The sequence below is a fragment of the Carassius carassius genome, chromosome 17 (assembly GCF_963082965.1).
Source record: "Carassius carassius chromosome 17, fCarCar2.1, whole genome shotgun sequence".
NCBI lineage: Eukaryota > Metazoa > Chordata > Actinopteri > Cypriniformes > Cyprinidae > Carassius > Carassius carassius.
Genome location: NC_081771.1, coordinates 7,396,537 through 7,416,537, shown reverse-complemented (window position 1 = coordinate 7,416,537; position 20,001 = coordinate 7,396,537). Strand labels below are relative to the sequence as shown.

The window sequence follows — 20,001 nt, the reverse complement described above, 5'->3', positions numbered from 1 at the left end:
ATTGTAATGAGATAAAGGTCTGTTCACTGACCTGAGCTCCATGTTTCAGAGCTACACACAGCTGGGGACAGATAAGCAGAAACAGGGGCCTGGCTGGGTCAGTGGCCCTGAGGTCGAGTGGTCACTGAAGTATGGACACTATCCACCCACAACCCCCTGACAGACTTAGACAGGAACAGATAGACACATATCTGCAAAACCCTTTGTGCTTTTAAATTGGTTTGAAGAAATTCTCAACCTACTGCGGTTCCAAACTGAATCTTCTTGTTAGTAAAAATGTACTGAAAAAAAAGAAGCTCACCACAATATTTTGAAAGCTCATCAAATATAAAACAATAATTTATTATTTCTCTCATTTTACAAGACATCAAATTGTGTTTCTAGCTAATGATTTGTTAAACTGTATTATCTGGCTGTAATACAATGGAGGCCTATACAAAAGGCCTTTTTTTTTGTCTACAACAGACATTAATATCAACAATAATACAAACAGATTTAGATTTCAATAAATGACTGCGCTTTGATGCATGTCTTATGTAACATTAGCTGTGTGAAATATGAACTTAATGAAAAACAGCACCTTTTCTTTAAAGTTTGTAAAGCAAAGTTATTTTTGTTAAACCCTGTCTGAAAAGTATATAATAACATCTGTGTAATGACCATTAAGCTAAATATTTATTACTTTAATAAGCAATATGTATGCATTAAAAGTACAATACTGCTGACTGTTTGTTACTTGAAAGAAAATAAAAATGCTTTTGGTTGTGATGCTTGATGGTCTATGTATTGTTCTCCAAAACCTTTTAAAGAGGCAAAATGGTCATGAATCAGTTACTTAATAGAGTATTAAAAACCACAAGCGCAACATAGAAATGAACAGAGCAAATAAGAAAACACCTTCTCATCACATGTATAAATCCATTCTATTCAATCTTTGAGACTTTCATTGTACCTTCTCTTGGCAAATGGCAAAGTTCCTTCGTATTTCCTATTTACAAATGTTGCCGCATTGAACGAGGCAGGATTGTCTACCCCAATCGGTAGTGTCCTATATACAGAACATTACAGAGCCTACACCGTGGTCACTGACAGCAGGGAGTTGTAAACTCGCGTCCCTTCGGGGGACTTTGTACCATGGGTCAACAGTTCCTGGATAGTCATCCAGTTGTCAAAGATTTTCTTGTTCCGCTTCTTCATCATCTTTTTGTGACTCAGTTCAATGATATTGACCTCCTTCTTGTCTTCAGCACTGCCCACTTGCTCCTTCAGACAGTCCATACGGCTCTGTTTCATAAATTCCCTGCGCTGACGCTGCTCTTTGGCACGGACGGCGTGTTGCTTGCGCTCCTCTTTGCTCCAGTAGCGTCCCATCTTCATCTCGCTGATTGCATCGTCATCTGTAGTCATCCCACTGCGCTCCTCTCGGATCCGTATGGCTCGCTCTTTCAGGAGCTTGTCCCGGACAGGCCGCTTTGTAATATAGCGTGTACCATCACTGCGGATCTTCACTTTCCATTCCATTTTGGGTTCCAAGTCAGCAGAAGCGACGGGGTCCCTGCACATGCTAACTAGGCTCATTTGACTTTGGGCATACTCCACCGACTTTTGCTGGATCAGTTGCATGTAGCTCTGGTAGTGCTGGGCATGTGCCGGGATGTGGGCATGTTTGTAGGGCGACTGGGGCTGGGCATGGTGACCAGCTTTGCGTTCTCGAACTTCAGGCTGAGTTCCAGCCTCTGACTCTTTTGACAAGGTTGGACGACTTCTGTTAGGGCTGCAAGCCTCTTGGACGGGCGACAACAGAGGTTTGAGAATTCTGCTGGCACCAGAGGTACCACTACTCGCTCCTGCTTCCACCTGATTTTCATTTCCACGTCGCAAGGAGTTGTCTGGGGAGAGCTCTAGAGTGAGCGGCGTGCTACGACAACTTTCGCCTGTGTTGTACGCGCTGGAGCTGTCCTTGTCTGACTTTTCTGGGAGTTCACTGATGTCCGCTAGCTCATGGCGTCTTGCATCCACACTTGTGTTGTAATTGCGGAAGCCGCTGTTGTGGAGCATCCAGGACTGTTCGCGGCACTGCTCACGCAACTGCTGCATACGATGTGCTCTGACTATGCTCAGGCATTCGAGCTCAATGCTGCGGAGCTCCTCATTCAGAAGCTCCAGCTCTTTGTCGACACCCTCCTCACCAACGCTGCCCTGTCCCCCACCTACGCCCCCACTTGGCCAGAACAAGCTCTGCTCTGGGTTAGCACTGCTACCCGCGCTCCGCATCTGGCACTTGAGCTCCAAAAGCTCACGAAACCGCTCACATTCATCAGCAGGAAAGTCACCCAAGAAATCCGCATCCGCATAGTCTGTAGAAATTAAGGACTCGCTGCTGAAGGGAAGGTCACCACTACCTAGGGTGTCCTGACTGTAGGCGAGCCTGCGCCGGCTGCCTAGTGTTGTGGAGGCGCTGGTCTGGTCATCTGCAAGATTCTCCTGCTCAGAGCTCTCATCGTTACGAGTGCTGTCGTCTGTGCGGCCCACTCCACTGTCCTTCTCATGGTGGTGGGAGAGCAGCGTAGCAGTGTCTGTTGTACCTCCATCCTCCTCATGCTTCTTCTAGAACAAAACATGTCAGGGAATGTAAAAAAAAAGCATATCCAACTGATTTACAAAATTGGAACAATAGCAATTCGTCAAGGTGTCAACAATATTCTTAATATACAATGCCAGGTGACAACTAATGGCACTTTTCCACTGCATGGAACAACACAGTATGGTTCACATTCGGGGGGTTTCCACTGGGTACAGCACCTGGTACTTTTTTTAGTACCACTTCGGTTGAGGTTCCAAGTGAACCATACCATTACCAAAATGTGACGTGTAAGCTCTGCTGATCACAGATTGGCCAGAGAGAATCATTACTACCTGCGTCACTGAACTTGCAATACAAACACAAAAGAACCGCTAGATTTAAATCAGCACAGGCAGCGAAGGATCGAACGCAAATGTTTTGAAAGAGCGCACCTTTTTTAACAAACAAAAATTTTTGTTGTCTGTTGTGGAAGTACAGATGTTCCCCTGGTTAATAGCAGAGGGGCGGATCCAGCAAGAGCTTGATGGGGTGACACAGAATTAACTTTTTTTTAGGAGTCGTGGCAGTAGAGGTGGCACAACTATAACAACATGTGAATAATCCCGCCCACTCTAAAGTGATACTAAACTACAGTGGAAACGCAAACTGTGCCGAGCTGAGCCGAGTCATGCTGTACTGCACTGAGCTGAGCCAAGCCGAGCCGTACCATGGAATGTAAAAGCGCCATAAATTAGGAAGCAAGCCTATCACAAGCTCACAAGTTCACATGTGTAGGTGCATTGGTTTAAAGGTGTGGGGGTGGATCTATGTATAGGCTTTCTCTAAAGATACTTAGAACCTGTATAGACAAGAGACACGTTTATGGAATTACATTTAGTTCAATAATAATGAACGTAACTTTATAAAACTTAACGTAACCTTTTCAGAAACTATCAAACATATGCCATTACAAAAGAAAAAAAACACAATGAAAATGAAAAAAAAAAATTAACCCAGTCGCACAAATGTAACAGGCTCTTCAAATATGCTTCATTTTTGTTAATGTTTTTCAAAGATTCGTTTTCGCTGATCGTGGATTCTGAATGCATTGCCACAGACTTCGCTTTTGCTTCGCATTTTTTCGTTTGGAGTTTTGACACAAACTTCTCGTGGGGGCGGGGTTAACAGTGATCTACTCTGATTGGATAGTGAGCTTTTGATGGACAGGTGCTCTCTGACCGGGAAGTACAGACGTCACTTAGTGGCGCGCGCCGCGCATATTGAAAGCTCTCGTGGTGATTAAATCTGGTCTCTACCGCAAAAATTCTTTTTTACAGACAAAGTGAAAGAATTTTTTTTAAGCTCATACACAGGTTCTACCCTGTAAAGAAGTTTATACAAAGATTTAAATCTGACATTGATCTTACATGCTCTTTTTGTTTGAGTTCTGAAGAAACTGTACACTATTTTGGTCATGTCACTACACTCAGAAACTTTTGGATGACATTGGTGTGTTTGTCAAGTGTACGATTTTGCCAGACTTCTCAGTACATATGAAAAACATTATATTTGGGTATTATGACCCCACAAACGAAAATATCAGTTTTTTTATATTAATTAAAAAAAAATTCTAAACAAATTTCACATTCACAAATGCAAATTCTCCAACTGTTAACCTATCTTCTCTGTTTTTCTAAAAGAAATGGAAAACTATTTGAATGTAATCTCAGTATCTAATAAGAAAGGACTGTTAGAATTTGCTCCGCCTTTGATCATGTGTGATTTTGTTTAGATTTTGGCCCTCTTTTCTTTAGTTCTATTCTATTCTTTATTGTTTTTTTTTGTGGTTGATATTATGTGATGTATGTTTATACTTTTGTATGTTTTTGTTCTCTGCATTAATAAAAAAAGAAAAAGAAAAAAAAAGCTCTCGCGGTGATTTGTATGCAATAGGTCGTGCCTTGTATTACTAAATATGTAAATAGTATTTGACCTTCGATCATCTCAGTCTGTAAAGATGAGCTCTCAGGAGACACGGAGCGGCGTCATCTTCCTCCTCTGCTTGTCCTTCAAGGCAGCTTGAAGTAAGCTTGTGTTACTGAAGTAACCAATAACATCGATACAAGTTTTTCATGTTATAATGTGCAACTGAGACGATTGAAGGTCAAATATTATTTACATATTTAGTAATACAAATCACCGCGAGATCTTTCCAATATGCGCGCCACTCTCTGGCGCCACTGACTGAGTGGCGTCTGTACTTCCCGGTCAGAGAGCACCTGTCCATCAAAAGCTCACTATCCAATCAGAGTAGATCACTGTTAACCCCGCCCCCATGAGAAGTTTGTGTCAAAACTCCAAACAAAAAACTGTGGCAATGCATTCAGAATCCATGATCAGCGAAAACGAATCTTTGAAAAACATTAACAAAAATGAAGCATATTTGAAGAGCCTGTTACATTTGTGCAACTGTGTTAATTTTTTTCATTTTCATTGTGTTTTTTTTTTCTTTTGTAATGGCATATTTTTGATAGTTTCTGAAAAAGTTACGTTCATTTTATAAAGTTTCGTTCATTTTTATTGAAGCAAATGTAATTCCATACACGTTTAGCTGTATACGTAAACATTTTGTATCATATCAGCTATTCGTCCAGATGGATCTGGGATTTTGCGAGTATGAAACCTATAGCTATTTTTTTTAACCGTGTCCCGGAGAGGATAAATCTGAAAACGACACCTTGCGTTTTCATGTGTACAGCCAATCGATATATTTTGTGAATCGATGATGTCATCTCTACCCTACTCAGACACCATTACATCTCATAACAAAAATGGCGAACTACATGCTCATGTTACTAAAGAAAAAGTTGTCTTTTTGTTGTTGTGTTGGGTTTGTAGCTATACAATGTTTAAGGTTTCTGTGCTTGCTCCAAGTATTCTTCTCCATTTTAATCTCTGTGGCAGAATTTTAGCACCACGTACTGGTTTGGAATGTATAATATATCCTTTTGAGGCAGTTATTTCTTGACGCCATGTTTACGTAATTTGTTTTTAGAACAATTATATATATATATATATATATATATATATATATATATATATATATAAAGATTGGATAGGCAAAGCTCTGGCTTCCTGTGGATGAGTCCATCAAGGATGTTTTTGAAAACTAGATGGCAAAGTTTCTAGCTTTGGCATAATGAATAAGTAAGTAATTATTCAATACTGTCTAGGGCGAATCTGAACACATTAGCATTTATATTACATATTCAGAGCAGCCATATGAGATCTGACCACCTCCAAATTGGTTCAATTAGATGCCAAGAAGAATTGGACACCGTTTACACATGAACACTGTACAGTCGACTTCAGCAAATCTGATCACCTGAAATGGATGCTAATACCAGGTGCAAATGGGACCTCAACACGTCATGCTTTCTTTTAAACTAAACTTCCACCTTGACTGATTTACCTCCTGCTCAGTGGCGGACACAGAAATTATGATTGATGTGTAGGATGTCAAGCCATGACAGACTGATCTATGACTGATTGATATGCCTCCTGACCGACTTCACAAGTGACTTTCTGATGGATTTGCTATACCTGCTGGAGCATGCTTGCTGTGAACTGCATAGCCTGATGGTGTTGTTGCTCTAACATATCCATGTGGAGGTCATCCAGGTAGTCATTTCGGTCATCATCCATCCAGCCTTCATCCAGCTAAAACAACCAGAGAAAAAAGGAGAAAAGTTATCAGTTGTCCTTCAAAGCTGGTGAACAGGATGAACGGTGTGATTGTGGCTTGGGTCTCTCACCTGTATCTCTGGTCGGGCCAATAGCAGGCACACATTTGGGTGTTCTTCACTGGTTAAAAGAGCCACCGCTTCCTCACGGTTCTGAATCTCAATGCCATTGATCTGAGATGTGGAACAGAGATTTGATTAGAAAAATGCCTAAATGTGACCTCATAAAACAAATTACATCAATGATATGGAGCAAACCTGGATGATTCGATCTCCCTGTCGAATTCGTCCATCTTTTGCAGCGATGCTGTTCGGATCAATCTGTACAAGCAGGAAAATTGGTAACCGATAATAAACAATAATGTATCTAAATGGCTTGTCATTTATAACTGAAACCACAAAGGTTTTCAAGAACATACCTCAGACATTACCATGCACAAAAATGGCTACTATTATGATACAACTCACCTCAGTGACATAGATGCCAGTCTCATCTTCATCATCGGTCCTGTAGCACACAGTTAACCCCAGTTTATCCTGGATATTAGTCCTGTATAATTCCACTTCCTGAAAGAAGAGTGTGATATTTTAATGCACAGCACTGACTACAAGTCATTTGTAAGTCGACTTGTTGAACAGTGCAAACACAGCAACTTAATCATAACAATGTACACACATCTGTTGTCTTGATCTACATGTTTGAATAATTTGCCCAGATTGTAGTGCTGCGACAGAGCTACATGCTGTCACAAACATGCACACGAGTCAAGTCTCGTTCATTCTTGTGTCAACACCTGTAATCTACAAGATACATATGGAGATAACAGCTCTCACGGGGCTGGTCTCACAGCAGCCCTGAACACAGCTGTTATTGAGCAATCAAACATTTTACAGCAAAAACCTGGCATAATCTAAACCAACCAACAAATGCTCTGCCATCAATCTTAGTCAATGTACTGTAAACAGGCGAATCTCGTGAATACATGTCCAGGTAAGGAAATACTTAATATTAGATATAGTAGATAAACTATTTAAAATTTTAGGGTCCGTTTAAACAGAAATTTTGTAAAATAATTACAATTTAAAATTACAATTCTATTTTAATCTATGTTTACAGTTTTAAAATATAATTTATTCCTGTGATGGCAAATCTGAATTTTCAGCAATCTTAAGTATTCAGTATCACTTCAGAAATCATTCTTTAATGCTGATTTGGTGCATAACAAGTAACATATTTTTTTTTTTTGTGAAAACCGTGATACTTTTTTTTTTTTTTAATCAGCATGAATTCAAGGCATTACAACAAATACTACATGATCAAATAATATATTTTTGCATTTTTTTTCGCATGACAGTATTGAGAATTTAGATGATGTTTTGTATTGTGTTAATGAGAATCGGTGGTGGAAATGTCCTTAATTGTGACAAAAAATACGCCCAAATGTATAACATTTAAAAGACCCTAAACATAAACATTCATTGTTTTTAAATACAGTCGAAAAATCTGCTTATAATTTCCTTTGATTTTGGGGTGAAATATAATGGTAACATGCTTGACAGTTGAGATGAGATTGACCCAAGCAGTAATCGTCCATAATAAATGTCTCAGATCTTGATACTTTCTTTGAGCGTGAATTTACTTATGACCATACTGAGGAAGTATTTGATAAGCTGGTTAGTTCCTTACATAATACGATTACGACATGTCCGCCAACACTGCACTATGGAAGGAAAACACTGCATATTAGTGCTTTTCTATCTCACAACATCAAAAACTCTCTTTCCTTTGTCCTTGAAGTGCAAAGGAGAGCATTAATCAAGGTAAACAAGGCAGGAGGGTGGTGGAGTTGTTGGGCATTCAGATTGGCCCCATCCTGGTCATTGGTCTCTGTCTGCAGGGCCCCCACTGCGGCACCTGGAGGCCCTCAGGGGCCAATGAGAGGTCGTTGAGAGTGCTGCGTGCAGAGCATCTGCTGCTAGAAGTCTCTGAACTTCAACTCTTTATGGACTCACTCGTGACCCCTCATGACTCACAGACCACTATCATTACAGTGCAATCTGTCTATGCTTATTGTACTCTTAGATCCATCATGCCAGTTGTTAGTCTAATTCCAACCTATCCAGTTATCTCTTTTCACCTATATAAGTCATTGACAAAAAATAAATAATGATATCCCCGTCTTGCATCTGTTCAAGGGAACAGGGCTAAAAAGGCTACTTTATATGAGTACAGCTGACTGCTTCAGTGCCTGTGTGAGGTTATGGATGGTGTGGTTGGTCAATTCACCAATAGATCAGTGGAGACAGTTTGCATCAGGCCTGGCGTCGGCATGTCTTAATTCACGTTTCAGGGATGATGGAAGACAGAGTAAACAGAGAGATTCTGTGTGGCATTACCTCATATTCCAGCTCTTCTCTTTCTATCTCATGCTGCATGCCCTCTAGCAAATCATTGGGGTCGAAGTATTCATGAGCAGTAGAGTGTCTAGAAAACATAAAAACAAAACCATATCATACCATAAAGAACAACATTATAGAGGAACTGTGCCTGACAAAGGACCCGTGTATTCAAGCTTTAGAGGATTGAGTAATTAATACATTCTATGAAATGTTACCAGGTTGGCTGAACTGATTTTACTCTTATAAGCACTAAAATATGGGCTTTTCTTATTGATGACAGAATAATTATATGATAAATGACAGCAATATTTAATAAAACATATTTAAAATTATTATCATTATTATTAATAATAATAATTGAAATAATCTTCAGATAAAAATACAATTATATGCAACTATAATTTCATGAATTTACATGACTCCCATTTTTATAAAATATATGTGACCATTTTTTATTCTTGAACAGAGCAAGTCATAATATATTTAATAACTAAAAAATAATTATTTTCTCTTGGTTACTAAGTTCCTGTCAGTAACGTGTGAAAGACAAACCCGGAGGAAACATGAAGTGAGATGTGAGAGGACAGATATTGTGTGAGTGGAAAATGCAATCCAAATAAATGAAAGCAACTTAATTTCATATTGTGGCTTTGGAGAAACCATTGTTAGTCTTAAAGTTTAGATGGTCTGGTAGAGCAACTTCTGAAATATGTGCAATTGCACGTAATTGCTAGAATGTGTTGTAACTGGTTAAGTGTCAATCATAACTGAAATCTGTAATATGCATTGTAATTGGTCCAGGGAGCTGTCACTCACCCCTCTGGCAGCAGGTACTGCTCAAGCACATCCACAGGCGGGGAGGATGTAGGCAGCTTGCTGAGGGCCATGATATGCTGGAAGGTGATGTCTGTCTGGGTACTGATGTCCACTACCTGTGCTTCCCCGCTTGGGCCCATAGGCTTGGGCCTGGGAGCCCGGCGTAGCACCTGGACCATAATGGGTTCTTTAGCTGTACGGAAGGCCTCCACAGCCTGGTCATGCGTTGCTTTTGACAAGTCCTTTCCATTGACCTATTGAAACACACAAACATAACAAAACACTAACATTAAAAATGGCATTAGCAGTAATGCATAAGGAGTTTTGCAAATAATTGAGCAGCCAAAAACTACTCCACTGTAAACAGTAAAGCTGATAAATCCATTGAAATTGAAAAGCAAGGGAGCAAAGCATTAAAAACAACCATTACAACAGAACAAAGCATCTGTAGCACCTCTCGCTGCTTTCGGGGGTCAAAGCTAGGCACAGCAAAACAACAACATAAATTAGAAAGAGGTCTTGCTAATTAATAAGGGTCATTTAACAAATTGAACCGGGGAAACCTATTTAGCTAAGTAATTTGAAGACGAGGGCCTCCCTGGAAGATGATGTGGGCGCTGTACATGAGGAAATGAATGTGAGCTTCAGGGCTGAAGCATGACACACCAATCAAGAGCAGTGCTCTGCTGATGAGGGCTGAACGAAATGAGAAAGAAGAGATTCAAAGCAATCTTTAAGTGCAGAGAACCAAGGCCTGATGGGGTCTGAGCTGCATGCATAAAGAACATTTTTAAACCGGACTTGTACAGTACTCAAATTGCATTTATAAATTCAGAATTGTTGCTACCCTTACAAAAAAGTAATATGGAGGTACAGTAACAATGATGCTAAGAAATAAATAAACACACTGTAAACACTATAACTGAAAATAAATAACTTGCTTAAAACCAAAAAGTACAATATTTTCAAATAATGTTCAAATAATAATAATACAAATGTATTATTCTCTACAAAGGTTCTGGTTAGGCTGATGTCAAGCTAAAGCCAACAGCTAACACACTTTCATTAGGATGCAGAAGCATGACCGTTTCTGTTAGTGTGTCTGCTAACAGGGTGTTTGACCTTGGGTGAACCGTCTCTCTTATCTCTGAGCTTATAGAGCTTTTCCCCATGTGCTCATCTCAACAAACAAAGCATTCCCCATTTGTTCATTTTTGATTTCTAGACGAGAGACAGCTTTGATAGGATCTGTGCTTGAGGCATTCACATCCACTTATGCAAACCTGCTCTCACACACACACACACACACACACACACACACACACACACACACACACACACACACACACACACACACACACACACACACACACACACACACACACACACACACACACACACACACACACACACACAACGCTTACAGTAGTAAGGGTGTGATGAAATTCAATGCAAAAAACACAAGAAATAGTGTGATGCAATGCTTGAGAACACACAAACGCCTTGTTAGTGCACACAAAGTGAAAACATCCAAATGCATGCAAATGCAAACATATTTTTACATACAAATACTGAAAATAATAGTTTAGCAATTCATTTTCTAAGCAGCATGGATGGCTTTCTCGAGTTGTATGCAATATTTTTTTTTTTTTAAGTCAAACATTTCCACACCTTTATCACAGACTTGAAGCTCTCACACAGCTTTTAGAAACGTATCCACTGACATCCTCCGAGCATTCTATATTTTCTTTACAAATAAATAAATAAATAAATCACTTGTGAGAAATATATATAAAGAGTAATTCACAAGCTGCTGGATCCCATTCTCAGATTTCCAAACAGGCAGGATCAGAGCACTTCAGCTCTGAAGAGAGAATATGTTAAATAATAACCGAGAGGATTAAAACTAATCCCAGCCTGAGGGATAATTGGAACATCCAATATGAAATTCTGTAACTTTCAAACCGAAACAAAGATCCACCATCTCTAATAATAGAACACTGTGGAAGCCTTTTAGAGAATGTTTGCCAAATTGATGTTCAATTGCAGTTTAATGGTACAATAATGGTATAACTTGGTAAAACCATGGTACATTCATTTTATAGGTAATATGGTTTTATATATACATATTGTATTTATATTTACATATTGTATTTATGTGATGATAATGTGACACTACCACAATTAATTATTTTTAGTAATACCATCAGAACTCATGGTTCATGTCCAAAACAACATGGTAGCAGTAGTATTTTGACTATCATGTCCATGGAACTTCAATAATATCACAGTGTTACCATGTGCAAAAAAAACCACATCCTTACAAAATAACACTGTAACAGCGTTAAGGTATTTACAAGGTACTCAAAAGTCCTTGCATAGAGGGTATACTGATATAATATTAAATAAACAAATAAATCTGTATATAATTTAAAACTGAACAAAAGTTTATTGCTTAAATCATGGTATATACACTCAGATGTCCTCCAGGTAATCACGGCATTACCATGGGAAGTGTCCAAAACCGTGGTGCTTTGAAGGTTTTGTCTATAAAACCACACCATTACAACAATATATGTATCAAAACATGAAATACCCAAGTACTATTTTTGCCATTATTGTAGATGACAGTTATTTTTTGTTTTCTTTATCTTTACCTTTACTTCCTTGTATTAAATTCTGTGTAGGTTTTAATTTCTTCCCTCTTTCTGTCAGCTAGGTCAATAACACAATCATCCCTTTCTGTGTGTCTGTCTGGTTCTCAGTAGGACTTAAGTGTATAGGAATCCCTCTCCTCCTCACAGCCCATGACCCCGAGACAAAGCCTCAACCCTGGAAACGTTCTGCCTCACTGCCTCTCCAGCAAGGAGAAGGGGGGGAAAGCGGGACCCCCATTCACACAGCTCACCTCTGACACATCTCTCTGAGGAGTACACACAGCAGAACAGTGCAAACCGAGCCTCTTCACCCTCTGTTTAACACAGAACTGCTGGAACGGCCATTCACAGCTGACACATGTTGTTGTTCCATTAGACGTTTACTGACCGAGTCAGTGAACAGAGACAATATTCACATACACAATATGAAATATCAATTCTAAAACAGAAATCTTACACTAAAGGTCTAGTCACATTTACCACTGTTTGGCGAAATCGTGTCATTTCAATAGGAATCCACTCCATTCGAGAATTATCAGTAATATTTATTAACATTTCATATAGAGTATATATACAGTAATGTTTTAATATATTCTGTTTTAATATATTTTAAAATGTAATTTATTATTGTGACAGTAAAGCTGAATTTTCAGCCGTCAGTGTCACATGATCCTGAAGAGATCATTCTAATCTGCTGATTAGGTGCTCAAGAAAAACATTTCTTATCATTATCAGGGTGGAAAAAAGTTCTGCTTAATATTTTTGTGGAAACTGTTACTCATAAAAACGTAGCCTTGCACTTAATTTAGATCTGGGTATTTTTGGGTAAGTTTATTGCCTTCAACAAGTCTCCCATCTATTTCCAATGTCTTTCATGTGATATTTATCTCAATCACAAGTTAGCATATGCGATCTTGATAACATTACAGATAATTTGCAAGAACTTTATGGCTCTGAAGGACTTAATGTCATTACTCCAACTCTGGTTTGTATCAGAATTTTCAGAAGTCAAAGTAAAATCTGCCTGTTAATACTTTCTGATGTGAGATGGATTGAACTCCACTTTTTTCACACCACTTGTCAATCTCAATAAACTCAATAAAAAGTCAGAATTAAATATGCTTTGGGAGACACAACACAACAATAGAAATATCAGATGCAAAATCAGATGAGAAGCTTGTGTTTTTCTCCAACTTTCCCATCATCTATTGTCTTCTCTAGTTAGGCACATATGTTATTCTCCAAACATTATGAGTTAAAGAAGAAAAACATAAAAAACAAGCATCTTTCAAACTTGACAGATTAAGTTTAAGCTTAAGGCTTTATTCCCAGAATCCCTCAAAGAATATTTTAACTATGTGTGAGTCCCGTCTAGAGATTTAATTCCTCTTTTCTTCCAAACATAAACGGGTGCAATTTGGCAGGGATGGATATGGTCTTTCGATGTGTATGTATGTGTGTTATTTCATTCAGAAGCAGGAAACCTCCTTACAGTTCTGGCTGACTTGAAACACAGCAACCTTTATATGCTGCGGCATGCCGTCTCAGTGTGGATTAAGCAGCAAACAGAGGGAAACTAATGCCTCTGATAAGCATGGACGCCTGCTAAAAGACGCCGCTGTTTACTTGCACTTAATCCTGTTTAAGCATGAGACCTTCTGTTATCCATAGAGGATCAGTAGTGGGAGGCTAAATCACTTCCTTCAAGTTTCCTGACTGTGTCCTTGCTTTCCTCCTATTAATGAGTTGTCCGTCACTTTCTGTTTGAAGAAAGTACAGTTTCCCACACTCTACCACATAAAAAGACCACAAATTGTTTTTTTTTACCTTACTAGCAGCTTTTGAGGTTATAACCGGGCCCAAACAAGTACAGCACTCACAGAAATCTGTAGAGTTATGAACAGAATTTACTGAATTTGAGCCATATTTCGGTTATATTAACTTTAATATGCTTGCAGAAGTATTCAAATTCTCATCTCTCAAGTGCATTATTGTTAAAGAGGACTGTTAATAATTAGTTATTGATTGATTAGATTTAAAACGGTTTATGTAAGAAACATTTAACCAAATACATGCTATTGGTGAGGTAAATGTAGTAAATTAAAATATAAAAATTCGTCCCACTTTCGTCCCAACTTAGTTATTTTATTCTATTTGCACAAAATGAAACCGTTACAACTTGTATCTTTTTTCTTTAAATTAAGTTAATTAGGTAAGTACATTAAGTAGTAGAATAGAGCAATGGCAAATAACATACTATATATATATATATATATATATATATATATATATATATATATAAAAGAAAAAAGAAATGAAATTAATATAATTTAGGCAAATGAGCTGTATGCAAAGTTGCTGACATTTGACCTCAAACACAATTTTTTTTTAAATCACATGTTCAAGGCCTATTAGTTACTAAACATATTTTATAACATACCATAAAAACTTCCGTCTGTGCAAAGATGGCTACCACTGGAAATGCTGGCAATGCCGTCATCAATTTAATAAAACAGTTCTTTAAGACACAACAGCTCAGTATTTATAAAGCAAGCTGCACAGCAAGCAGTATTTAACCACTATAAGAGCGTTCATTCAGAATATAAATGAGATATCACAGGCACATAATCAGCATTCAAAATCAGCCAACTGCTCCAGCCTAGTGAGTTCAAACTTCTCTGTTTGCATGTTTTATTCATGACTCAGCATGGACACCAGGGAAGATGTCACCATTCACCCCCCAACATGCATAAACTCGATTTTATGCTGTTCAATTGTGTCTTATCCCATTCTTATCCCATTCCACTCTCTTGAGTGGAAAAGTCTCTGATGGAAATGCTAATAATGGTTTAGCTTCTCAGAGATGGGTCTATTAATATAAATGATTCATGGTCAAGTCATCGCTTTGGTTGGATAAAGGCTGGCATGCTTTGCTTTTACTACTTCCTTGTACGTAATTCTGAAACCGACAGGAAAAACTGTTGACCTCTATCATTAGACAGAACAAATGGCAGACGTTATATCATGAGTGGAAAACAAAGACAGTTGGGACACTTAATCTGGTCTTATTTCATTTTAATTGCGGAGAATCTGATGCATCTGTGCAAATAAAGCTGTCCATAAAATCATGCAGGCACACCTGTGTTTGTCTATCACATCTGCGCCAGACTTACGGAGGCTAATGACAAAACAATGCAAACTATTCATATACTCCTCTGGGAATATTTTTATATGCACTATGGATATTTTTGCTGCAAATGGACAGTATGCTTCTTCATGCTCAATGTGTTTTGTCTAAACCTTAACACGTTAAGGCGATCTCTAAGCAGCTTAAACATTTATGTCTTTACTTTGCTATAAAAAATCTATGTTGTGTCTACAGCAATGTCAATGTCATGTCAATACTGACATGTTACGTCTGCATTTCTCTGCACATTTGTCTCATTCCATCAGTAACATGTTGCTTTGTGTATGGCTTGGTCATGTTCTGTGCTTCGTTGACCCATCAGTGGCAGTGGAGAAGAGTGTTGCAGACTGGAGCTTAGCGATCCCTCCCGAATGGTTCCCGACCACCTGCTACAGCGTGAAGCAGCTGTGGAGGTGCTGTGGGGAGGACCTGTCCCTGATTAAGCTAACTAGACTGCGCTCAGTCGATTTCCCAACAATAACGTGCAAACCGTTTGCTTTTTGCTTCCCATCACTGTAAAGACTAATAAAGGGAAGAGGGAGATAGCGAAAAGGATTGTGAGTGTGGAAGCAGTATGAAAAAGGTGATGAAACTAAATGACACCAAAATATAAAAAAATATTTGCAGTAAATCTGAAAATATCTTACTGATTGATTGTTACTGAGAGCTAACATTTTTTATCTTAGCTAGTTCGTTATGAATTAATTAATTTATGTTTTGTACAATTGGGATGCCGCATCTTCACTATTGCCAATAATGTTTTTCGTTATTAAGGACAATATAAAATTTATATTACATATATTTGAATTTTTTATTATTATTAATATTCTAGCAATATTAGTAATATTAATACAATTTAATATTATTATTGCAATATATTTTAATATATAATATATACAACGCACACACACACACACATTTATACACATACATACATATATACACATACATACATACATACATACATACATACATATATATATATATATATATAATGACTTTCTCACAGTTGTTTTTGCATATTAAAGTTGGATACGCTAAATAATTGTCACAATAGGGGGAATAAATAATGAATTAAAAAAAAGACATTTTATTTATGCAAACATTTTGAAGAATATGAACAGACTGCCAACATGTGTAAATCTACTAGCAAAAAAGCATTAAGCTAGCACTCATACAGCACAAATCTAATCTGAGTCCGAGCTTCAACAGCCTGACTGTTTTGATACTCTAATTAAAATGAAGGTCTTACATGAGGTGCAGACAGGCGCCATGGCCATTACAGGCCACTTCTAGCAAGATTAGGAGCTACGGAGCTGTCAAACACAGTCTCCACCAGTCGGCCAACATGGGCCCATCAGGGATAAAAGAGACTAGATCTCCACATGGTGCATAGCTTTCCTACTTTGAAGTGAAGCATAGAGTTCAGCACAGTTAGAGAGAGATCAAGTTTACTCGGGGATGGCGAGGCATGTTCACTGCGTCCTCTTTCTGTTCTAATTATCTTAACTAAAGAGGAAAATGACCTTCTCTCAACCTGTTACTTTACAGGGACTAATTCTCTTCTCCTGTGAGCGGTTTTGTCAAATGAGACTGCTACACTGAAATCAATAGGCCAGCTGAACCGCTGTTTTTAAACAGAGGATTTTGGCAAATGTGGCCAGAATGCATTACAAAAGCACAGTGGAAGCTAAGCAGCTCTTCCACGATGAATGCTTGGCACTGAAAAAAAAACAGTGATCCTTTTTTTTTTTAGATTCTTTGATGTCTAGAAAGTTCACAAAAACATATTTTATAATTTGAACATTATGAACGTCTTCGCTGTCACATTTGATCAATTTATTGCGTTCTGAATTTCCTTCCAAAAAAAGCCAGAACATCATAAAATCTTCAATCACAGGTTCCTCAAATCCATGGTGAAACAAAATAATACAAAGGCCAAAAACAATGACAATAAAAATACGGCGACCACTGTCACCTGAGTCACAAATAAATGACTTTGATGAAAGGATTCTTTTGAATGAATAATTTTAAATTCGGATTATCAATTCAAATCATTTTGTGACTCTCTCACTGAATCGATTACTTTTCTATTATGAGTTTGTGTAATAATAAATGCCATTTCAAACTGATTCACATATGTCCACAGGGGCAATAAAAATATGAAGATATTAATCATATCAATTAAGGTGTTCCTATGGTATCAAAAGTCGAATAGCATGATTAAATACACTAATTTCATATTCTACTCAAGAGTTATGAGCATTATGTCCTGCAGGACATGGGGCTGTGAATTTTTTTTTTTTTATACCCATGAATCTCTCTAGGTGAGTTTATGTGAGGAGGAGTCATCCCTCTGTATCTCAGTCTCTGGGGAGCTCTAAAAGAGAGAGAGGGGGGCAGGAAGAGAAAGAGAGGGGGTAGAAGTAGTGCCAGACATCCTAATGAAGAGGATCTGTGTGTATTATCTAGGGAAAGGCCCGGTCAGAAGCCTGATCCTCATGTATATGCCATCCAACAAACCATACACATTCTGACAGACCTCCAGATCTTCCCAATAATGCATCGCTCTCAGTTTTAAATCCCCAAGACCAATATTAATCCATTGCAATAATGCAATTCCATATTGCAATTGCAACACACGTCTGTTTAAGCACATGCTTTAAAGAGGTCAGCGGAGTCCAGCTGGACACACGGGTAAGCGGGCGCCTGGGAAAGGATGAGTCAACAGATCAGTTTCACACTTCAAACGAGTCTTTCACTCGATTCATTAAAGCCCTGCGACATCCTGCCGCCACTCACAGGCCTTAATTGTGAGTGACCCCGACGCCAGCCAAAAGCACTCTGAACATTACCCTATGAAACAACAACCCCCTCTGCCGCCTACTTCTCCAGGCACCTACTGTCTGTGTGAGCCGGACCGATCGGACATCACAAAGACTCCATTATCTGTCTGTGGTCTCTAAATCTGCGCTATGCATGAACAAAATACTTTTCCATTAGGACTGATGATTTTATAATACTATATACTAATACACATAATATATAAAATATATCGTATATAACATAAAATATAAGAATATGAACATATAAATGTATATGCATGTAAATATTTTCAAAATATATACTGTATGTGTGTGCATTTATATATAAATAATAAATATACAAAGTACACAACCATATATTATGTAAACAACATTTTTTTTTTTAATGTGATTAATCGCGATTAATCATTTTGTGGGGCTTATGTATATATATATATATATATATATATATATATATATATATATATATATATATATATATATATATATATATATATATATATATATATATATATATATAATGCTTTTCATTTGTGTAAATGTTTAATAAAAACTAAACAAAATTAGTTTTGCCTAACAGTTATCAAACATTTAATCATAAGGAATGAAGTGTTTTAAGCACATTCTAAGCTGGTGTTTTCAGCAGGGATGCCTTTTCTCTACTGAAATTGCACTGTTTGAAACTTGTTTATCGGTAAAAGCTCATGTCTAATTTTGGCAATGTCACATTGTCTCATTCAGAACAGATGAATTGTGTCTCTCTTTGATGTATTACCCCACACAAAAATGGTACAAACAGCTGCATCATCTGCAATCCCCAATGAAAAAAGTCATTTTAAAGCTTCTCGAATGATATGAATATCACACAAGGTGTGATGAATGCCATTTGATGTTAAACTTGGATGAGATGTTTGTCTGCCAAATCATTTCTTAGGCACGCAATGACCCAGCTTCGAGTAACTGCCAAAGTAAGTGCGCTGTTAGAGAAACCAGCAAGGCTCCCTTTACTAAAAGCCTGCCAATCAAAAGTAATTGACAGAAGCATGACATATGCTGCTGGACTGAGCAGTGGGCTGGATAAAGAGCTCATATGAAGGGCCAATATGTTTTTGTCTCTTTTCTTGTTTCATTCAGTTTTTTTTTGTTTTTTTTTTCCAACAAGGAGGGATTTGAAAAGGCTGATGTTTCCTTTGAAGCCCAACATCGGCTGTTGGGTTGTTAACAAACAGAGACCATTTACTGTTGTAGTGCACACACAAATACACAGATATATAGAAGGAAGAAAAGCTTTTAGTCCTGCTTTCACACAGTCTGTACGATCAAAGCAGAGTGTTTCACAATAGCGACTGCACTGTCATCAACAGCTAATGCAGAGAAACAGCCGCTATGGAATATAGTGAAAGGAGAAGATGAAGTGGCCACTCATTAGGTTTACTGAAAGCACCCTCACACACCATACAACATGAAGTATGCATCCCTTAGTAGGTGAGGAAGCGCTAAAAATGTTGTCGTACAATCTTTCCAAATGCATTCATGCCAAGAAATAGTGATTCCTTTTATCAGGAATTGAATGCGTTAGCATCTTTCAAGTCGACAAAAAAGCCCACACCCAGGAACAATTAACAGATAATTTATGTAAACAACTGTCAATATCTGTGATAATGTGTTTATATGCATATTTGCATAAATATATGTACAAGCAGGTTTCTGGCCATGTTCTCAGAGGCCCCCTACTGGCTTTCATCCACAGCCTCCCAGCAATATTGTGTCAGACAGACATCCTAAAGCCGTAAGCATTCAGGATCACAAA

General features: G+C 38.0%; 1 protein-coding gene across 4 annotated transcripts in view; it reads right to left on the bottom strand.

Annotated features, from left to right (window-relative positions):
- Positions 1 to 308: 308 nt before the first annotated feature.
- Positions 309 to 20,001, bottom strand: part of LOC132160893 (E3 ubiquitin-protein ligase PDZRN3-B) — a 101,820-nt gene continuing 82,127 nt past the window's right edge. For all 4 annotated transcript variants that reach the window (XM_059570620.1, XM_059570623.1, XM_059570622.1 and 1 more), the window contains 7 exons: positions 9,523 to 9,776; positions 8,704 to 8,791; positions 6,775 to 6,873; positions 6,565 to 6,627; positions 6,379 to 6,480; positions 6,167 to 6,283; positions 309 to 2,607 (listed from right to left, as the gene is read on the bottom strand). In XM_059570620.1, coding sequence (XP_059426603.1) covers positions 1,072 to 2,607; positions 6,167 to 6,283; positions 6,379 to 6,480; positions 6,565 to 6,627; positions 6,775 to 6,873; positions 8,704 to 8,791; positions 9,523 to 9,776 — 2,259 coding nt within the window. In that variant the 3' untranslated portion in view covers positions 309 to 1,071. The remainder of the gene's footprint in view (positions 2,608 to 6,166; positions 6,284 to 6,378; positions 6,481 to 6,564; positions 6,628 to 6,774; positions 6,874 to 8,703; positions 8,792 to 9,522; positions 9,777 to 20,001) is intronic.